We start from the raw sequence: 21,668 nt of genomic DNA, 5'->3' as shown, positions 1-21,668 counted from the left end.
CATTTTGGATAAAAATCAATGTAACTAAATTACTTTCATAGTAACTGCTTTGATGAATCTTGATAGGTAAACATTACAAATGTCTTTAAAAAATTCCCTCATAAATTTGAACATTATAATTTGGCAATCGCCCCTGATTGAATGAAAAAAATTATATATCGGATTTAAATTGACAGTCATGTTAGTACAAACACCAATTAGTTACAAGGTAATTTCAATGATTTGCATTTATAAGTTGATACTTCGACAAAAAATTACAGTCCAATTGAAACTTGATGCCAATCATATTCTGATCCTTAGAAACCTGTGTTTGTACGTATCATAATGTAATTATATGACATTTGAAATATAATGTCTTCAAACAAACAACCAAATCAAGGATTTTAAATGTACTTGTAGAGTTTAGGCCTTCTAGATCTAGATATATTGGTAATCACAATTTTTCTATTTTCTTTTCACATATAAGAAAATATATATCACTTTTAATCAAATTTATAATATCTGTTTAATTTGTTGTCCTTAAGTAAAGAAATTTCATATCATGGATTTTCATTTGGTTCTTTTTTGTCAAATTTTCATAAACTGTTGATGAATATTGTAACGGTAATCAAAATTTATTAAAAATTAATAAATATTGCAAATCCTAAGTATATATGTTTTGTTGGACTAACAAGACTTCTATCTCTTTCTGCTGTAAAATTCTTTTGAAATTTAAGGTTCATAGAATACTCTTTTAGCTCTTGTGCTGTTGCCCATTAGCTTGTTCACGACTGGGACAGTCAGTTACGTAGCCTTTCACATGACCACACTGCTCATCCATCTTGTTTTTGGTGTTTCACTCATAACAAAAAGTCATGATTAAATTTTCAAAGCATCATATCAGACAAAATTGGTTTCATTTTTCAGTGTTAAGAACTCTTGCATATCGTAAGTTAATGTGTTGTTTTATTGTTTTTGGTACCGAGACTGAAAAGAAATAAAACATTTTTTTGTGTGAAGCAGCAAAAACAGTTAACATTTTGTTGGGTTCTTATACAAATATTTATCATGGATCACCTTGGGTTGATATAGGTGGCATTTAGGATGATATGGGTGTGGCATAATTGTTATCATGGCTTTCATTACATCCTGATCTTAGACATAGCACTGGCACTGTTTTTCTGGTAGTTATTCGTAGTAGCCAATGTAAACCAGGATAGACCTAGGTACTTAGGTCTAGAAACTCATTTCTCTGATCTGCTGAACTCTGGCACTAATCACAGATATTCTAAAAGCTTTAACTCAGAGTTCATTAGATATTGACATTTTTTACTTTGGTTTTGGTATATAGTACAAGTAGTTTGCACTTAAGCTTTATCACAGTTTTATGTTAGTCAATAGAACGTGTATTGGATTAGTTATTAACGGAATATTTGCTATACTTTTTAATTTATTTGAATACTTATGATAAAACTTCTGGCCCTCATTTAATTTTTCACTTATATTTAAAGACCATAGTTTTTGGCCTTATTTGGATCAAAGTTTCTAATGTCAAATACAGTTAACAGACTTATGCATTTTTTTTTATGTATACTTTGTTAAATGACTGAGATACTGTATGCTAGAAAATTTTTGTGTTTAGCTACTTCCACATAAAATACTTGGTACTGGAAGCTAACAATTAAGTATCCAGGAAAACCACATGGATTTTGATGCTGCATGATGGTGTTTTTGCTAGGGTTGATTTTTTCTTCTGCTGTTACTGGAAGGTTAAAAGAAATAAATTATTGAAAATGCTAGTTACCTAGTGAAATGTAAGTGAAACAAATTGTAGTTATGTTGTCTTTTTCTACTGAATTGTTTATTGTTTTGTTGAAAAGATTGATGCTGTTTTAGTTTTGTATTAGTTTCCATGCTATTTGTTGTAGGCTGCTAGTAGTAAAATTTGGCTATTTGTTGCTTTATTAACAGGTGAAGATGAACGCCAGTCAAACAGATACAATAGACAAAAGCCTCGTAATGCCACATCACCATATCGTTATACGTCACCGTTACCTAAAATTAAATCTGAACGTGGTTCACAAAAAACTGTAGATACTGTTCCCCATTTTAATCAGAATGGTGATGTTGATGGGGAACATAGATTAAATGACTCATGGAGTGGTGATCAACGGAAATCCCCTCGTCACAGTCCCCGTAGGCATCATAGTCCTCCTCAAACAAGAAGGTCACCCCCTCCACGATCCCCTCCCCCTCAGAATGATCACCCTTCCCAGTCTCATGAATATCCTGTTACATCACGTTTAAATGATAGCCCTACAAATTCAGGAGACAAACAAGGAACTCATCAACAAGGAACTGGGAAGTATGATCCAAGATCAGCTACCTACACCAACCAGACAAATGATTCTGGGATAGCAGGCCTAACTCCAGAGGAATACAGAGAAAACTATGATGATGCAGAAAGGTAATTGTACTCAGAGAAACATCAGCTGTCATTCATTTTGTGGAATTTGGAAAATGGGGTTTATGGCTAATGTAAAAGATGAAAATCTGAAAAGAGAGACAGACGTATCTAGAAGTATGTTTGACACTATGGTGATTAAGGTTTTTGGTGATACAAAATGAATGGAAGCTGTTATCCATAGCGTATCCATTAGTATTTGACCAGTATTCAAAAACTGGTTTGACATCATGTTATCTGCAATATTCACACATATCACACAAGTTAAATATTCACATGATGCTTATTTGTAACTGTTCACCATCAGTATGTGTATGTTTGATAGCTTCTCACATCTTGACTTGTACAATGTTCAAGTACTTGCTAGTGTGGTACATGTGTCATGACATGCCAAGTTTAGCTAGTATAGATTGATAGTAGTGTTAACAAAATATATATTAAAACCAGTCACTTGTACACAGAAGTGTAAAAACTACTGGTATATACAGGAGTGGATCCAGAGATTTTGAAAAGAGATTTCAAGAGAAGTTCCAGAATAAAGGGGGCATTGTGGCTATTATTTGTTTATTTTTGTCTGAAAGAAATTAAAAAAGAAATCTCAAACATAATGGATGGAATGGTTTCCAACCCCTGGACCCCTGGATCTGCCACTGAATATATACATAGTGTCTTCAATGTTTAAGGAGATTGAAGGTAATACACCAGTAAAGGAAATTCTTTTTTGACCAAGCTTCATTGTTATATAAGAGTAGTATTGCAGTTCAATGAAGTAACACAAATTTAACTATCAATTAGAAGTCCTCCCCCTCTCTTTTGGAAATTTATAACACTTAGAAGTCCCCCCTCCTCTTTTCTCGTCTGAATATAGCTGAAATATTGCTGCTTGAAAGTTAAATCCCAACAAACAAACATCTCTTTTGGAAATTTATGTTTCTTGTTTAGAATATTACTAAACAGCATTATCCAGTCGAATATCATTCCAAAACCTTCATATTAGGTTGATGCATTAGATCTATCGCAGTAAATCATCCAAACATCATGTCTTGTATATTCATGTACTGTAATAAATTGTAATATAAATCGACTTGATTTTCTTCTATCAATGAAGCATTTTTGATTACTTTTTTTGTTATTTTTTGTATTTTTTTTTGTTAAGCATTTTCCTTGTGAATGGCTTTAACCTGTTATTTTGAAGTGGTCACATGTTTAGAATGGTTGAGAATTCCTTTATTTGTATAGTACCTTTAGTTTACTAGAACACTTCATTACTCCTGGTATTTGAAATGCTTAATCATGTAAAATAAAGTTTGAGTGTTAATATAGATTTTTATTGCATGTCAGTGAGTTTTATGAACTAATAAAATGAGCTGTTTTGGAATCTTCTGAAATTTTTGTGGAAGAACTGCTCAGTTATTTATTAATTTTACATGAATCAAAGTCTTTCTTTTTGTGTGGTAGCAAATAGTATGCTTAGCTCCAAAATCTACTAACAAATTTTAAACAGAATACTTGATTATGTGAACATTGCCATGACATGCAATTTGAAAAACTGCCAATGCATTTTCATTATCAATATACATTAATCTTACATAGTAGGGACTTAATAAGATAAAAAATGATGATCAAGTATTCAGTTCCATAAATTATGAATTAAGTCTATAGCATATTACTGTTCCATTTAAAGTCAGCTTTTAGATTAAAGTGTTTAGGCATTAAACGATTTTGATAATTTAAAAAAATTGAAGACATAATTATTTCCCTAAAAAATGTAATGCATCTATCACAGGCAGGTTCATTGATTAATTAATCAATATAGACTATTTCTTGCTAATTTCTTACTAAGCTCACTTGCTGCACATTCCTGTAAAAATTTGAACAGTTTTCAATCAAAATTTTATTGGAAAGCGTTGCACCCACCCTGCCAAAGTAAGAACTAAGCCTGCTCTAAAAATTAACACTAAAGGGTCTATTATGTGAATTGTCTGACCAGGGCTTTATCACAGCTGTAACATACATTTCCTAGGGAACAGTAGCATGTAGTAGACATTATTAGCATTGTGCTGGTAGCAAGGCATTCTCTATGATCTCACTAGCATGCGCTGGTAGTAAGGCATTTATTGTGATGTCACTAACTTTATGCAAGAAGCAAGGCATTCACTATGATGTCACTGGCATGTCCTGGTAGTGAGACTTTCATTGTGATGTCACTAGCATTATGCTGGTAGCAAGGCATTTACTATGATTTCACTAGCATGTGCTGTATACATGTAGCAAGGCATTCATTGTATTGTCACTGTGTGCACCCATTAATACAGAAACTAATCATCTTCACACTAGGATGTATCTATACAGGAGAAAGAATGATTACAACGACAGCAGGCAAAAGGAACTAGAAAATCGCCTCAATGGAGATGAAGATGAAAGTGAAAGGCAACGAAGACTTAGAGAAGACAGGGAACGAGAGGAATGGGAAAGGAAACGTAAAGATGAAGATGACAGAAGGAGAAGAGAAGAAGACGAAAGAAGACGAAGGGAAGAGGAAGAAAGACAAAGAGAGGAGGATGAAAGACGTAGAAGAGAAGAAGAAAGAGAAAAAATGGCCAGAGAAAAACTGTCTGGTTCAGATGAAGTAAGTATATTTCTGCAAATAATTATCCCTAAAAGGTGCTGGCACAAATGTATATGAAATACTATTTCATTAAAAGTTTAAAGTCTTCTGACTGTGCTTACAAATCTTAATACAGTCCCTTCAGATTTGGACAATCTGGACAGAGAAATATCATGACCCCTCAGTGATGATTTTATAGTACATGTGTAATATACTAAACAGACAATCTTGTTCACTGTTTTAGGCTTGGTGAAAGTATTACTTCTATAAAACACACTGGAAATCAGGTTTTTTTCATTAATAACATAATTTTATAGAGAAAGAAAAAATACAATGATACAGGAATAAAGGTAATGAGAAAGGCTTTACCTTCAGTTTGTAGGGTTTGATGATAACAATTGCATGCTGAATGAAAGTATTTCAAGCATAGGAAACAAGATATTATCATTAATTTCTATGAGTTTGTGTTGAGGAAAGCTATTTGGTTTGATGTAATGTGGTTTGATGGGATCATTGTCATTATATACAGTAATAGATTAAACCTTAGTTAAAATTACTTTGATTTATCAATGATAAAACATGATTACTTATTGCTTAGAAAAAAAATTACATGTTTCAGTGGAATAAGATTAAAGAGACATAAAAGTGTCTACCGGTAGTTAAAATGGTTGTGAGCAGTATTCTGAAGGGATTATTATCCTCTCTTATTGATCCTTGGATTGTTTTGAATGGATTGACAGATTTCTATAACCAAGATGTCTTTAACAAGTTTTTTTTTAGCCTTTGCTAATAGTTTAACTCATCTGCTTTTAACTTCGACTAGTGCAGTTTTTCAGAGAAAAAAAATGGAAAGTTGGGTCATTTGTACATCAATAACTGGTCCTTTCAAATGTTGTGTTAGCAAGTTATTTTTCCCCATTTGTTTAAAGATGAACTAATGAAAACTTCAAAAACAAGACTTAGAGTTACATAACTCTTTTCTTTAAACTTGACTGAAGTCAATTAACATTGAATGGAAGGCACTACATCTTCAATTGAAAAAAAATGGTTTCCTGAAATTCCTCCTCTGTATTTCCTATCCACATGAAAATTGATTTGCAATTAAGTTATCATCTTAGTAATTATTATATTTGAAATGATATTTCATCAAACATTAATATTTATTAATGCATTGTCATTTACATCTATAAAATATTATTGATTTTTTGTGCATAACTAATCAAGTAGTTGACATTATATTACATAATTTGTCAACATGCTTTTAGTAATGATTGGTAAAGTTGGATATGATGGATATAAAAGCTTTGAATCGAATTAGAAATACACATTAAATTCACATATAGCACCTATTGGTCCTCAATAATTGGATAAAAATCTTTTGAATTTGAAGAGTTTCCATAATGTAATTTCCTATCATCAATTATGATTTGTTTGGTACCTGTTTGAAATAGCATTATTATGAATTAGATAAATAATTGGTGATTTACATGAGTTTTGAGGGAAATTTAAGAGCTAGATTAAAATGATAATGGTATCTTCTTGTTTTACATTGCATTACTAGATTAAGTGTAAATGTTTGTATGAATCAGGCAAAATGGGAAAATCAGAAACATGCATGTCAAAACCACACTGATCTGACAATGTAATATCACTCATGGATGCTTTCTCTATTTGAAAAGACCATTATTTAATTTCTTCATCATTGGATTTGCTCAGGAATTTTTCAATAGAATCTTAGAAAAATGAGGGTTTTGACAGTTATCTGCCCTTGAAATGTTCATTTTCAGTGCATTTCAATGATATTGTAACTCACTGATCCGGCATGATATGGAAGGAAAATCTTTTCTGTTTCCCTTGATTCTGATGGTGCAAATAATCAATTACAATATCAAAATGATCGTTTTTTTTTTCATACCATGTTTCACCTACTCCCTGATTCTTACAGGGACTGACACTTAATACTGGTAGCTCAGTAATGGATTTGATCACTTAAATATGCAAAGTTGCACACATCGCGATATTTTTATCTTGTGATTCAAGTAGGCACAATCAGATTTATAAAGGATTTAAACTTTAAGTGCAGTGATGATGTGGCTTACTTTTTGTATGACTATAGGGTGGTAGAGGTAACCAGACTGGTCCAATAGATCCAGACTGGACTAGACAGGGAGTGCACCGGGAGCAAAACCAAAACCAAACCAAATTATATCATTCAGAATCTAGGCAAAATATCACTGATAGTCCTGATGAAAAGTTTACTCAAGATGCTTTACGGCCTGACCCAGTTCAGTATGAAGTTGATGACCAAGATATTGAAGATCAAAATATTCAAGAACAAAGTAAAAACAGAAGTAATTTATCACATGATACACTTCCTGTTATTCAGGTTGAACTTGCTGATAGAGCTCAGCAGGGTGAGAACTTCAGTGCACAGGGTGATATAGTTGTTAGTATGAAACCAAGGCATGGGTCACCCGTAAGAGGTAATAAAGCCAACGATTATTACTCAGTTCCAAGGGATGGGTCACCAGTAAGAGGTAATAAAGCTGACGATTATTACTCAGGTCCAAAGGATGGGTCACTAGTGAGAGGTAATAAAGCTAATGATTATTACTCAGATCCAAGGGATGAGTCACAAGTGAAAGGAAACAAAGCTGATGATAATAACTCAAGGGATAACCATGCTGATAGACCATATAGTAAAGATACATCAGAATATCATATATCTATGTCTAGAGATAATACAAATAGAAATGAACACTATAGCTCCCAACGATCTAGGGAATCTGATAGATTTGACCAGCAGAAAACTGCTAGGTATGAGAATCATCCTACTCAAAGGCCTAACCAGCAGGAATATGGAGAAACAGGCCAGAAAAATGTTGGCCAAGGACGACCTGATTATGGACTCTATGATCAGCAGAGGCTTAAACACGAAAATGAAAATACAAGAAATCAATATGAAAACAACAGCTTTACTCGTCAATCTTCATCTCAAAGACTGAGGTATAAAGCTGATACTGGGGAGAGTTCTCCACAACATTACAGAAATAAAAATGATTCACAACATCAAAAATCACACTACTACAAAAATGAAAATCAGTATTCAACTGATGACATAAATAATAGAGAAGATTCTGAATCCCAAATGTACAGACCTACGAAGGTCTCTAAAACGTTTGTTAAAGAAGACATTGAACGTAGAATGCAGCAGTCCAGAGGTCTCAAAAGTGAGAGTAGCAGAGGACCTCTCTCAGAGCAGACTGACAGAAGACGGGGCTATCCCAGACAGGAAACTGAGGATAGTGTACTTCCTCATAGTCCACCATCAGACTCAGAACAACAATATGTAATGAGAATTGTTTCTGGGACAAAAAGGCCCTATCAAAGTGAACCAGTGTCAAAAGCAAGAAATGCTCATAAGAGCAGTTTTCCGTCTCAGCATATTGGTGGTAGACCTGTTATACATCATCGCAAGGCAGGTTTTCTTACCAGATCAGTAAGATGTGTGAGCCTTACTTACACACATATTGACAGCCACAAACTACTGACATTTTACTGGCTTTTCTTGTTACTGATTATTACTTAAACATTAATTCTGAAAAATTGTCTAATATATTCACAGGTAGTTTGTAGGCCTATTCATGTTTAATCAAGGATAAAAATAAAATGTATGTACATGCATGTTCAACATGTAACATTGCTGCATTTTACCATTGTATCAATATTCAGCCATATTAAACTTCTCACCAAATTCTTAATATGCATGTACATGTATTGAAAAACACCATGATCACACCATATGTACCAGTAGATTTAAGTAGTAAATCTTCACCAGTCACGTAACAAATCTCTTTTAAGTTGTTACCAAGTCAATTTAATTTGATTCCTTTTTGAAATATTTTCAAAAGTTTCATATAATGAAGTTTTGTTCTCTTTATAGTCTCTTTGAATTTCTTACCCGAATGTTTGTAGCTACCTAGGTAAGACCGGGGTTGAAAAAAAAAATAAACTGTAGCTTGCAGTTGATTGAGTACAAAGCCAGCATGCCCTGACTTAATGCAGTTATGAAATGAATTTATACTTGAATTGCGTGTAATTGTCTATAAGTACATGGAGTTTATCTGTTGATCTTGGCAAATTACAGAATTACCATGCACATTTATGGAGCAGGACTGCACATAACTTTAAAAGAAAATTTCAACACCTGCATGAAAATGTGCTGATCTATTTACTTTGTATTGTCATTGTCAGATACTAGAATTTTAATGATGAAAATTTAAGCATGTTCAGATATGTGTCAACTTACAGTTTGAACTAGGGTCATGTTAAACAAATTTTTGTCTAGATTTTAAGTCTTACACTGTGGTTGAAACAGATATTTACAGCCAAGTCCTTTCCTAGTTCATTTAAGGAAGTTTAAAGCATGGTTATGTATATTTCATAAAAGAAGCCAATCCTCTTCATGTTGTCACCTATATTAAGATGACACATTAGTCTCTAAATATATAGAAGCAGATCTCCATTATTGCATACATACATAGACTTACAGCCCATTCAGTGTCTGTCTATTTACCACTAATAGTTTAACATTATTCAGAATGGTGTACCATGCTTAAAGTACTAGTCACCCAGACATTCACAATGATTGTAAAAGCATGTTGTATTGGAATGTTAGAAATAAAGACATCACAATAACTCCACTTCTGTGTTATTTTTATAATTCACAAACCTAACATAGAAAATAAAACACAACAAAATAACATTCATCTAATATATAATGCTGGGGCATTTAAAGCTTTGGTAAAATTTTGACAAATTTGAAGAGTACATTCATCCTTTGACACAAAAGATGGAAATAAACATATTCTATTCTGCTATTGTAAATATTGAATGTAAATTTGTTTCCTCTATTAATTTGGATAATAATTACAGTATTTGTATTACATGTCTATTACAATATAAACTCTAATATTTATTTTTGAAAATAAAGCTGTACTTTAATTTCTGTAGGATTTGAACAGATTTCCATCCCCTCCTCCTATGAATGTAGCATCATCAATGCAAGATGTAGATGCTGCCTCTTCCAGGAACTTGACAAAGGAAGAAAGACAAGCAGAGAGTGAGTATAGTGATGGATAGTCCTATCCTGTTGAAACCTCTCTTTGATAAGTCTTCTTCTGCAATATGATCAAGTATATTATTATACAATGATCTTGGATATAAACACTCCAAAACAGTTTGTCTCCAGAGGAAATTTGTAGACTGATGCCGTTATCTATTATTTTGTTTTGTTTTTCTATCCTCTGCTTTTGATCTGTCAAACTAAAATTTCTGTTTTGCGACATATGGTCCTTGATGGTGTCAAAATGAATTGCTATTCATACTTGTTCCTAAGTTTACAATTTGTTTTAGCCTCAGAGCCAGTGAAGGAGAAAACTAAACCAGAAATTGAAACCAAACCAGTCAAAGAAAAAACGGTTGTTAAGAAAAAAACAAGTTTTAAGACAAAATCAAGTCAAAAAAAGAAAAACCCAGAGGACGGTGAGGCCTCACTGGTATAATGGTACTCACTGTAGAATGACCTTCACCTTGTGTGTTACTTTTGTATAAACCCATATAAATTATTAAAGCTTTATATAATAACATTATTGGTGAAGTTTGTATATGCTATGTTTGGTCCCATTTATACTCCATTGTATTACAGAGATAACACCTAGTTCGTTTATTTACAAGGAGTATGCTTAACATTTTGCTTTATTTCATGTCACCATATCCCGTGTATATATGTATATCACAATTTGAATTCATTTTTGTATTTTGATATATTTTTTTTTATGATTTTGATAAAATTTTAATATTTTTATATATGCTTTAAAAGACTCACTTCTACTTAATAATTCAGTTTTACTAAAAAAGTATGCATTGAAAACATAAAGAAAAAAATATCAAAAAGAAAAAGAAAAGTAAAATACAAATAAATTCTGGGTTTATGCAATTTATTTGGACATGGTACATATTATGTATATGTGAATGTGTGATTGGTCAATTGGTTTTCTAGTAGCAACATATATGGAGCATTTTATAAGGTGTTTTATGGTTAATCTGGTGGTATGAGTATTATAGAAGGTGTTAACGTTTTTATCTGGTGATTGTTCTGTCCTACCTCTGCACACCGTGTTAGTCGTTGATTTTGAACGTTCATATATATGATATTGTATTTTTGTTTCCTAGAGAAAAGATTGCTGCAAGAATTAGAAGCTGCAAGAGAAGCTAGGAGAGCTGTAGAGAGACAGCGAGAAGAATTAGTCAAGAAAGCTAAATTAATGCAAAATAAAACACAAAATAGACGCAACCATGGTAAGTCAGTGGTATTGACTGGATTGCTTTACTCCTATTTAAACTTTAGATAGATCCAATCATGGTAAGTCAGTGGTATTGACTGGATTGCTTTACTCCTATTTAAACTTTAGATAGATCCAACCATGGTAAGTCAGTGGTATTGACTGGATTGCTTTACTCCTATTTAAACTTTAGATAGATCCAATCATGGTAAGTCAGTGGTATTGACTTGATTGCTTTACTCCTATTTAAACTTTAGATAGACGCAACCATGGTAAGTCAGTGGTATTGACTGGATTGCTTTACTCCTATTTAAACTTTAGATAGATCCAATCATGGTAAGTCAGTGGTATTGACTGGATTGCTTTACTCCTATTTAAACTTTAGATAGATCCAACCATGGTAAGTCAGTGGTATTGACTGGATTGCTTTACTCCTATTTAAACTTTAGATAGATCCAACCATGGTAAGTCAGTGGTATTGACTGGATTGCTTTACTCCTATTTAAACTTTAGATAGACGCAACCATGGTAAGTCAGTGGTATTGACTGGATTGCTTTACTCCTATTTAAACTTTAGATAGATCCAACCATGGTAAGTCAGTGGTATTGACTGGATTGCTTTACTCCTATTTAAACTTTAGATAGATCCAACCATGGTAAGTCAGTGGTATTGACTTGATTGCTTTACTCCTATTTAAACTTTAGATAGACGCAACCATGGTAAGTCAGTGGTATTGACTGGATTGCTTTACTCCTATTTAAACTTTACATAGATCCTATAATGGTAAGTCAGACACCCTAATTATTGTTTTTCTTCTATGCATACTTCATGAGTAAGTTTTGGATGGGTGTTTTTACATATAAATGTTCCACATATGTTGTGTGAACTGAGTTGTGAATTCATTGTTTTTTTTTCCATAGCTTTTCTGTGTATCTAATATCATAACTCTTTAGGTTACTCATGGTAAATTTGCTGTTTTCCTCAATGATTTCTCTTAGATTGAATGCAAACTTGTATATGCAGATATATTTCTTAACGTAATTGTGAATAACCTAGGGCAGATGGACTGAAGGCTGTTCAAATGAAAGTTTGCTTGTACATTTTCACTTTTCTTTGCTCTAATTTTATTTGAGTGAATGAAATTGAAAAGTAATGGGTGTTTTTGGTTTTATATATATTCATGTTGATGTTATAATAGGTTTTTTAATGTCTATGCAAATACCTCTAGTGATAATCATAAACAAATTATGTCTTAACGGACCACTGTACTTACATTGGATGTTTAGAAGTAGGAATAAAATGATCCCCTATATCTAAATGGAGAACTATGCCAAAAACATCATTGGTATTGCATGGGTATGCTATCATGTACAATGTCTGACACTCATTTTATCTCAGTTGAAAATGTACTTCTTTTCAGCCGATAAAAGTATTCAAACGGATTTAATTGGTAAATGCATGCTTCTACTTTTGAAGCTTAAGTCTTACTTACCTTTTGAATTCTAAATAAAAGCATGTTATAACCTTTGAAATTTAATTGAATTTCTTCTCATTCGTATTTTTATTAATAATAAAACAGAAACATTTCTAATAATTCAACTTAACATTAAGAAAGGTTTTTATGTTGATACGAAGAGGTTTTTGCAGTATTATGAGTTTGAATAGAACCTTTTTACATGTTGACATTGGGCCTTTAATGTTTTGACATGTCAAATAAATCCTTGCAGGGATTTTCTGTTCAAATGTATCAGTTTTAATTTTATAGTAGTGGAAGCTATTAAACATCTAGTTAATGGGAAACTGTAGATTTATATAGTCCATTTACATTCATATATCACCAATATATATTCTGGATTAAACCTAACATTTACAAATGTCAGATCTAGAGTGTAGGATTGGTTTATGTTTGTGCTGTACCAATAATAAAATTTGAAAAATGGCAGACTACATGTATAAAGGGTTATAACAAAACTACCTAACTGATTTCACTTTTCAGTTTCAAAATGGTGTAACAGACTTTTTATGCCAACTTCAAACCACACTTATGGTTTTCTAGGAAATGACATAAGAACTATACATCATTTCTTTCAGAATTTAAAAGATTTGCAACACAAAACAAAATTGATCTTCCTGTAGCATGCATCCGAAGTCTTGTTTAAATATCTATATATCTTCTTGTGTATAGATAGCAACCATGTTTAATTTGGACTTGTGCCAGTGATAACATAAGCAATGTTGAATGAGGGATCTATTCATGACAATATAAAAAGTGAAAAATTGCAATCATCCTGTCCTATTGTTGACATTTTCCTGTTTAAAATCTTCTTTCAGATCATAGATCAGTAGTTTCCAAAACTAATGCAAGCAATCATTAAAATTTAAATAAGACATTTCATATTTGTTGACACTAAGCTAACAATTTAACAATAGGATACATTGTTGTTGTGCATGCTGTAATATTCACATTTTCAAACGAAATGCTACAATATAAATGTAATGGTAGTTATTAACATCCATTAAAACTTCTGTATTTACATATAAATAATTATATTTAAGAATTTGCTATGATAAAAATTTTGTCTATTGAAAAATAACATAAATTTTCAATGTGCATATTTTGTTTATTGCACTTAGCGCAATAAACAATGTGCACATGGAAAATTTGTTATTTTTCAATAGACAAAATTTTTATCATAGCCAATTCTTATAAATTAATTTTAAAACAAATTTTTATTTTTAAACATGAGAAAAGTAGCTCTGAATTTAAATGAATAAAAGCGTGTCAATATTTTTTTTATCCATTGAGATATAACAAAATTATTTTAACCAATCAGATTACAGTATTTATCTGAAATTAATTTATTTCATAGTAAAGGTGCAATATAAGTGATTACAAGTCAATCACAATATGGTTTTATAAGTATCGGTATACTATAAATAGAGGTGAGACAAGAAGTTCAACACATTAAGTTTAGATCTTATAAAGTACCCTTTATGTCAAGTGGGATGGTACAAATTTAGAACAGTTTTCTATTTTAGAAAAGGCTAAAGGATTCTTAATTATAAATTCTTTGATTTATTAGGTTTTAACTTAAAACTGGACCAGCGTTATAATGTCATTAATCATGATCATTTACATACTACCTCATTACCAATCTCAGTCTCTAAGAACACTTAACATATATCTAAAAAACAATCTACTTCCAAATCTAGCATTTAAGGTATTTAAACTTATAAAATGTAATTTTTTTTAAATAAAAAAGTTACTCTATTCTGTATGAGTGACTGTTTAATTTAAATGGCGTCTTTACTTGATAGCCTTACTTGTTAGATTCGAAATTAAATTTCTTTGAAGGGAAACACATTCATTCGGGGTTAAATGTCACATTTTTAACAATAATGTGTAATTTGGTTTTTAAGATAATCAAACTTGCCATATCTGAACAGGGCAGTTCCTTACATGTACAAATTGGGGATTTAAATAAGGATACAATAGGAAATTATTTAATGATTTTAGTAAAAGGAATCCTCAAGAAAAATAAAGATTCAGAGATTACTTAGGCTTTCATAAAGTATAAAGTATATTTAGAAGGTTTCTAGATTTTGAACTTTGATAGGAACAGTATTGAATTTTATATTTGATCAATTTATTTCCATGGAGTTCGTATTTAGTCATAAAATTATATTTTTGTATAGTGTAGTTATGTAATGTCTCCACATCCAGCTCTGTAGGTTTGATCAATTAATTTCTATGGAATTTATTTGTATCCATATAAGTATATGTTTCAATTGTGTAATGTCTCACCTCCAGATTTGTAAGGATCAGTGGGTGAAGTATCCTTATAAGCATGGGAAAAGTCCAGGTGATTAATGAGTAATTGAAGTTGAGAATTTCTTTTAATCAATTTAGCACTCACTCACTAATGTAAAATTAATACTGATTTTAATTGCTATTTTACATTACAAAGAATTTAATTTTAATTAAAATTGTTGCTATCATTTTCAAAAATATCCATATTATCTTTCAAGATTCCTCTTAAGTATTTCCCCCCTCCCCCAAAATGATGTCTTTCTCTAATTAAAAACTTCATACATGTTATACCAGTACATTTAACTTATTTGTTTTTTTATGTATGTTGTTGTTGTGGTCGAATGGACTTTGACCTACAAGTTTAAACAAATTTGCCATGCTTAGATAAGTAGAAAGCCTATTTATAAAATGGTTGGAATGCTACAACTAAGAGTGATCAATGGTTGACATCATTATAAACATTTCTAGATAATTGTGTATTAAAAAAAACGAAATTCTATACTAGGTGTAGTACCATAACATAATAGGTGAAAGTTAGGCCCTTGTTAAATTTAGATTTAAATCAAATATGGACAATAGCTCATTCCAAGCATATGACATGTATAAGGTTAATTATGATATTTAATAATTAAATGAATACAAATGATTAAAAAACATTACACTATTTTAATTTTTTTCTGCGAGAAATGCAACATTTGCATGATGTATGAATAGAGATGTAGATTTTACAGCTTAGGTCGAACTACAGTAATCCAACATCAAAGTAAATTGCTTTTCTTTCCGTGATAGAGCTGTAAAGGAACTAAAGATTTAGATATTTTATTGCTCTTCATCTCATTTTTTTTATTTATTATACTCTTTTTTTGCAGCAAGAGATTTGTGGAAAAAGAGATATTTTGAAGAAAAGAAGAGAACACCGCCATTAGAAGAACAGTGTAATAAATTACGACATGAACTGGATGTTATACATAGAAAATTAATGAATGCTTTAGAAGGATCATCTAAGGACAAAAATACAAGAATAGAAAACTTAAAACCATCTAAACAGGTTGGTGACAGAGATATTGGATATGAAACCAGTATACCATTTGGTTTTATTAGTTATGATGGTTCAGTTGCTCAAAAACAGTTCCGACGTGCTCAGTTGGGTGAAGGGCAAGAGAGAACGGCACCTAATCGTGGTGGTATTAGTTCTGACTATGGACGTTATGACATGGCCAAAGCTCAGGCACAGTTAGAATATCAAGTTAAAAACAATCCTAGAGAAAACATTCAATCAGACTATGGTCATTATAATGTCTCTAAACCTTCAGAAACTGATATGAAAGAGCCCAGTGATATAGAAATATTTAAACCTGTCACAAATGGTCAGCAAAATTCCCCCCAATCTGATTTGTCTACAATAGGGAAAGATGACATTTCTAGTATGCTGTCCGACCAAGTATCTGACAGTATTCCCAATAGTATTCAGTCTGAACCAGTCATGCATGGTCCTAAACTTCCATTCTCTTTCAGTCCTATTGGGTCATGGATGAATCCCAGTAAGCGGAGAGATCTCATGAAATCTAAATCAGCCAAACATCCATCTCCTATTTTATCTCCCAAGTCCAAAAAACGACCAATGACAAAAGATAGTGGGTCCTCAAGTTTTTCCCCTAAAAGTGTACAGTTTGGAAAAGCATACTATTACTAAAAAAACTGCCAAAATATAAAAACTGGACTGATTATGAATTAAGCAAACATGTCTTACTCCACGTGAACAAGATATTATGATACAGCTCTACAAAGTCAGACAAAAGATAATTACAGAGATCTAATGTTGGTTTATAGTGATGATTAGAGACATCAAATAAATGTTATTACTAAAATACAGTTTTTATGATAGTCTACATATGTATTATGTTTTACTGTCATATTATATGTTTGTGTGGAATGTAAATTCAGATTCCTGGATATGACATAATAAAAGTTGACGTGATACTTAAAGAATTTCACAGGACTTTTCATGTAGTCTTTATGTATTATTACAATTAATTGTCAAAATCTTTTTGTTCTTTTTATTTTAAAATGTGGTGGTTTTTTTTTTCTCTAGATTAAAGATTTAACTTGATATATTTATTGTTGAATGACTTGCTCTAATCTGTTCTCTCTGTATTTTCAGAATAACTATAAAATACAAGCTACTCGACTAACTCATGAGATAGATGATTTAAGACGCAGATTAGAAAATGCTAAAATGAAATTAACAGCAGAAATGAAGGTATGTCGCCTGACTGATCACACCGTCAATCCCCTGTGCATGTCATTAATTTACCTGTTGCATGATAAAGGCATAACTTCACTCATTTGTTTCCCATTCTCTAATATAGGTGATACAGTACAGACCTTTTTTTATTTATATAAGGAAGATATAAATGGTGATACTTCAGATCAGAGTTTTTTCAGTTTGAGACTGCTAATCTTACTCTATGGTGTCATGATCTTATTCTTTTATTTTGACTAACATTAAATTTAGCAATATTTTATAAAATGGCATTTAATATTGCATGTTCCATTTTGAAAAATAAATCAATATTTACAAAGTTTTTTCATTGTTTAACTTCAGTGAGATATTTTGAGTGTTTCTGCGCTTGATGTATAACATTTTATCAGATGGTGTCCAGTAAATCTTTAGCTAATCTATTTTACATACCAGTAAACATTTTTAGAAATTTTCTCAAGTAGAAATGTTTAAGTTCTAAAAAAGTTCCTTGATTTTCAGATTTCTATTAAAATGACTACACCTAATACCTCCCGTCCAGCTTCAAAGCTTACTTCATTACACAGTCAAAATAGTGATCGTATTATGCCTGTCAACTATTGGCGTGCAGTGTGAAGGTGACATTTTACACTCACGCTTCTGTTTCACACTAAAGTGTCCCTTCAGCACTCTACTGAAATAACATCACAAAAATTCTTAAAATAAAAAGTCTTTTAATTCATGTGTGAGATTTTTATGTATGTTTTAATGATTTGCATGTTAAATGATATGTAATGCATGCTTTAGTTGTTCACTGTGTAATCCCACAGGTCATATCATTATATCACTTCGGTGATTTGAATTTTAAGCATGAAGATCAGAGTAGGTCAAAGCAGTTACTAATGATAAACCAAAAGCAAGAAATACATTAAGATATATATATATATGTGAATGTTTGACAGTGTTTTATGTATACAAAGCAAAATTTTCTGTCAGAGGTTTCTCTTCTATAAAGAGATTGGATGTTCGTGCAATAGATTAAGATAAAAAGTGACAGCAAAAACAGATTAAATGAAGGCGGATCACCCCCTTTAAATTGTTAAAATGTACTGAAATTTTAAAAAAATTAGACCCTACTCTGCAAGTCAACTATACTCCTTTAGTCGATTCCTGGATCTGACAAGAATATACACAATATGTACTAACCTAACAATGGTCAGACAATGGTGTATTAAGAAGATCAGTCAGGTGTTCATACCCCTGGATTGGCAGTAACATCACTAACTGTGTGTGGTATGGGAAGCTAACATGAGTGCCAAGTTGACTACCCCGATTTGAATTATCACCATTTTTCTTGGGATTCTGGTTCTTTAGAAATATTTAGAATCATGGGTTTAATTCTGATAGAAATTGTTTCATTTCAGTCCAAAAGGAGATCAAAAGTAAAGAAAAACTCTTTTGAAAATTGCATAGAAAAATCAAATATGTTGAGTATTGAACATAACAAAATAGGAGAACATAAGATCAGATTTTGTAAATAATGATGTCTTATTTGTTCTCAAATATCATTGTCTTTGGCCTTTCTACATGGTAATAGACATTTTCACCTGATAAAAACAGCAAATATTTTTAAGGATATCATGAGAAAATTTTAGAAGCTCTTTGATACTTAATTAGTATTGACTATTGTATGGGGATATGGTAAGTATTTTGCATTACATGTATTAGTTAAATCATCAAATTTATGATCAGTATAACTGAATACAATGCAAAAAGTCAAATAGTGTTAAAGTTTTGTTCAAAATAATTTTACTCTTTTGAAATAAGAATGTAATCTATGTAAATAAATGATTTGTGTTTGATTTTGTAATATCATTTCCAACTGTCATGATCTAACAATCACTTCAGTTAGAAGGGAATTAATTCCAAAAGTATCTTGATTATTTTTCAATCCATTTAAAGTCTATGTATTTAATTTGATTTTCCAGCTACGCAACCAAGCAGAGACAGAGTTACGTGCCCTTAGAGCAGAATTAACTCAGAAGAAAATCCATCTGACATTAGCAAGAAATCAACAGATGACAGTGACCCCTGGTGGTGATACAAGTAGAATGTATAGAACACCTGCATTATCGCATAAAGCATGATAAACTGTGTTCTCTAACGTCATATCTGTGATAAATTTTATTGTTATTTTATTGGATGTAGGTATCTCAGGCAGTGCTATACACAGATTGAACTATTTGTTGGAATATTACTGTTAAACTTGTCTAAAGACTTTCGACCTTGTGCCAGTCAAACATAGTTTGGTTACACTAATTTAATCATGATTATGTGAATTGGTTCGTTTAGGCAGGTTATTTTGTAATAAATAGGAGAATTTCCGGTATAAAATGAAGTAGACAAAACTTATGAATCTTTGATTTAAAAAAAAAAAACTTTTCGGGTCCATATTGGAAGAATTCCCATGTTTTAAACAAAGATTTAAAGCTTTAATGAATATTTCTGTTGTTGGAAATTTCACCCTACAGAATGTAGAGCAACTCTTTGCTCAGTTGATGCAATGAAAGGAACATTTAGCTGATTTCAGTCAACCATGATTTATTATAGTCATCAGTTTAGAAATATTACAATATTATCATAATAAATAGTTCATTATCTTGCTTTGAATGATTTGATCTTTGGCTAATCATATAAGCTTCCATCTATTTAGTATTAGATGATGTCTGCCTAAATGAATTATTATTCTGTTATAAGTATTATGCTCATTTACTAGCGGCCAAATCTGAATCTGTCTTATATTGTTTTATATGTCGCACATATTTTATCATGTTCTGTGTGTATGTTTTAAATAACTCAGGAGATATGTTTTTGCAAAAAAAAAAAAAACCCTTCAAATATTTCATGTGTTTCTATGTACTATATGAAGATTCGTCAGCAGTGAAATTTAGATTTTAATTTTTTTTTTTTATGTAATTATGGGAATTTCTTTTCGTAGTATAGTAATCATGTGTTAAAACTAAATGAAAAAAAATTAACTGACTTTTATCTATACCTTTAAGGTTCAACTGATAATACCATGCAAAAAAAAATCCATTTTGACATTTTTTTTTTACCAGATTCTTTTATCATCAAGTCATGATTAATATTTCAATTTCATCTTAATTGTGTGACTTCCCTCAAAATACTGCTGAAAGTTTTAACAATATATTTTTATACATTTGTGTTTTGTTTGTGCTATTGTGTTGTTGTTATAACTTTGACTCCGTCCACTCTTTTTATGTCCAAAGTCTCTTATTTTTTCAAATGTCATTTTTATATTTAAGCAGTTAACTTATATCTGGTGTAAAATATTGTACAGGAGATAGTTTGATAAATTTCATTTCTAAGTCTTATTTTTGTCTTATTTCCGTGTACAAGATTTGATTTAAGTCTTTTATATTTGCACAATACTTCTCTAGCAATGAAATCCTGGTCCTACATTTCAGTGTGGAAATATAGTCAGTATCTGTATGTTGTCTTACGGCATAATTGGAAGCTCTGCAGAAAATATTTTCTGCTATGTGCAGAATTCATGTATACTTTTTGAAAGATAGCAAATTTTGTGCAGTTCTATAATGGTATGGCACTGTTATTATCGTCCTCCTTAAACACTTTTAATAATTTGAGTATAAGTTTGTGGCTGGTCTTATACAATTTTTTAACAAGGTTCCAAACCAATTAAGAGATTGGTATTGGTTACAGGGATTATGGCTTTGAACTGTTTTGAATTAGGGGCCAAAAATTAATGAAAAGCTAGTGTTTCATAGATTTAACTATATAAATCTATTGAAAGCATGTGAATGTCTAAAATATTATTCCACAATATTTTATACCACAGAGGTCAGACTGAGATTGATTTTTTTGGGTTAGACTTCAACTTTTTAGGAATGAGGGGCCAAAGGAAGGCTAGAAACATTCATTTTCCTGATGTCTTGGCAATAACTTGACTACTGTGAAAGTACTTTAATTCGTGGATACCAATTTTGGTGGATCAGGGAAGAAACACAAGTTTGTGGATTCTTGAATTCGTGGTTCTGAAGTCTTCAGTACACACATCAATTGGAATCTACTATTCATTGGGAATCAAATTTCATGGTTTGACCTACTCACGAAAGCCACGATAATTGGTACCCCAAGAACAAAGGTACTTTCACAGTATTATTACAGTATATGGATACCG

General features: G+C 31.4%; 1 protein-coding gene across 13 annotated transcripts in view; it reads left to right on the top strand.

Moving 5' to 3' along the window:
• LOC148628931 (uncharacterized) overlaps positions 1-20,841 on the top strand; it is a 49,008-nt gene extending 28,167 nt beyond the window's left edge. For 2 of the 13 annotated variants that reach the window (XM_088541011.1, XM_088541029.1), the window contains exons 6-17: positions 907-927; positions 1,951-2,446; positions 4,781-5,072; positions 5,369-5,401; positions 7,168-8,529; positions 10,065-10,173; positions 10,467-10,595; positions 11,286-11,411; positions 12,817-12,846; positions 16,077-16,255; positions 17,369-17,467; positions 19,435-20,841. In XM_088541011.1, coding sequence (XP_088397137.1) covers positions 907-927; positions 1,951-2,446; positions 4,781-5,072; positions 5,369-5,401; positions 7,168-8,529; positions 10,065-10,173; positions 10,467-10,595; positions 11,286-11,411; positions 12,817-12,846; positions 16,077-16,255; positions 17,369-17,467; positions 19,435-19,593 — 3,035 coding nt within the window. In that variant the 3' untranslated portion in view covers positions 19,594-20,841. Of the gene's footprint in view, positions 1-399; positions 430-906; positions 928-1,950; positions 2,447-4,780; positions 5,073-5,368; positions 5,402-7,167; positions 8,530-10,064; positions 10,174-10,466; positions 10,596-11,285; positions 11,412-12,816; positions 12,847-16,076; positions 16,256-17,368; positions 17,468-19,434 lie in introns of all 13 variants that reach the window. The other 11 variants (XM_088540993.1, XM_088541002.1, XM_088541045.1 and 8 more) reach the window with 9 other exon arrangements.
• Positions 20,842-21,668: the final 827 nt, after the last annotated feature.

Source organism: Perna viridis, chromosome 1 (assembly GCF_037379345.1).
Source record: "Perna viridis isolate PV_CMFRI_1.1 ecotype Kerala chromosome 1, ASM3737934v1, whole genome shotgun sequence".
NCBI classification, from domain to species: Eukaryota; Metazoa; Mollusca; class Bivalvia; order Mytilida; family Mytilidae; genus Perna; species Perna viridis.
Note: the sequence above shows the minus strand (reverse complement) of the source record. Positions and strands in the feature narration are given on the sequence as shown.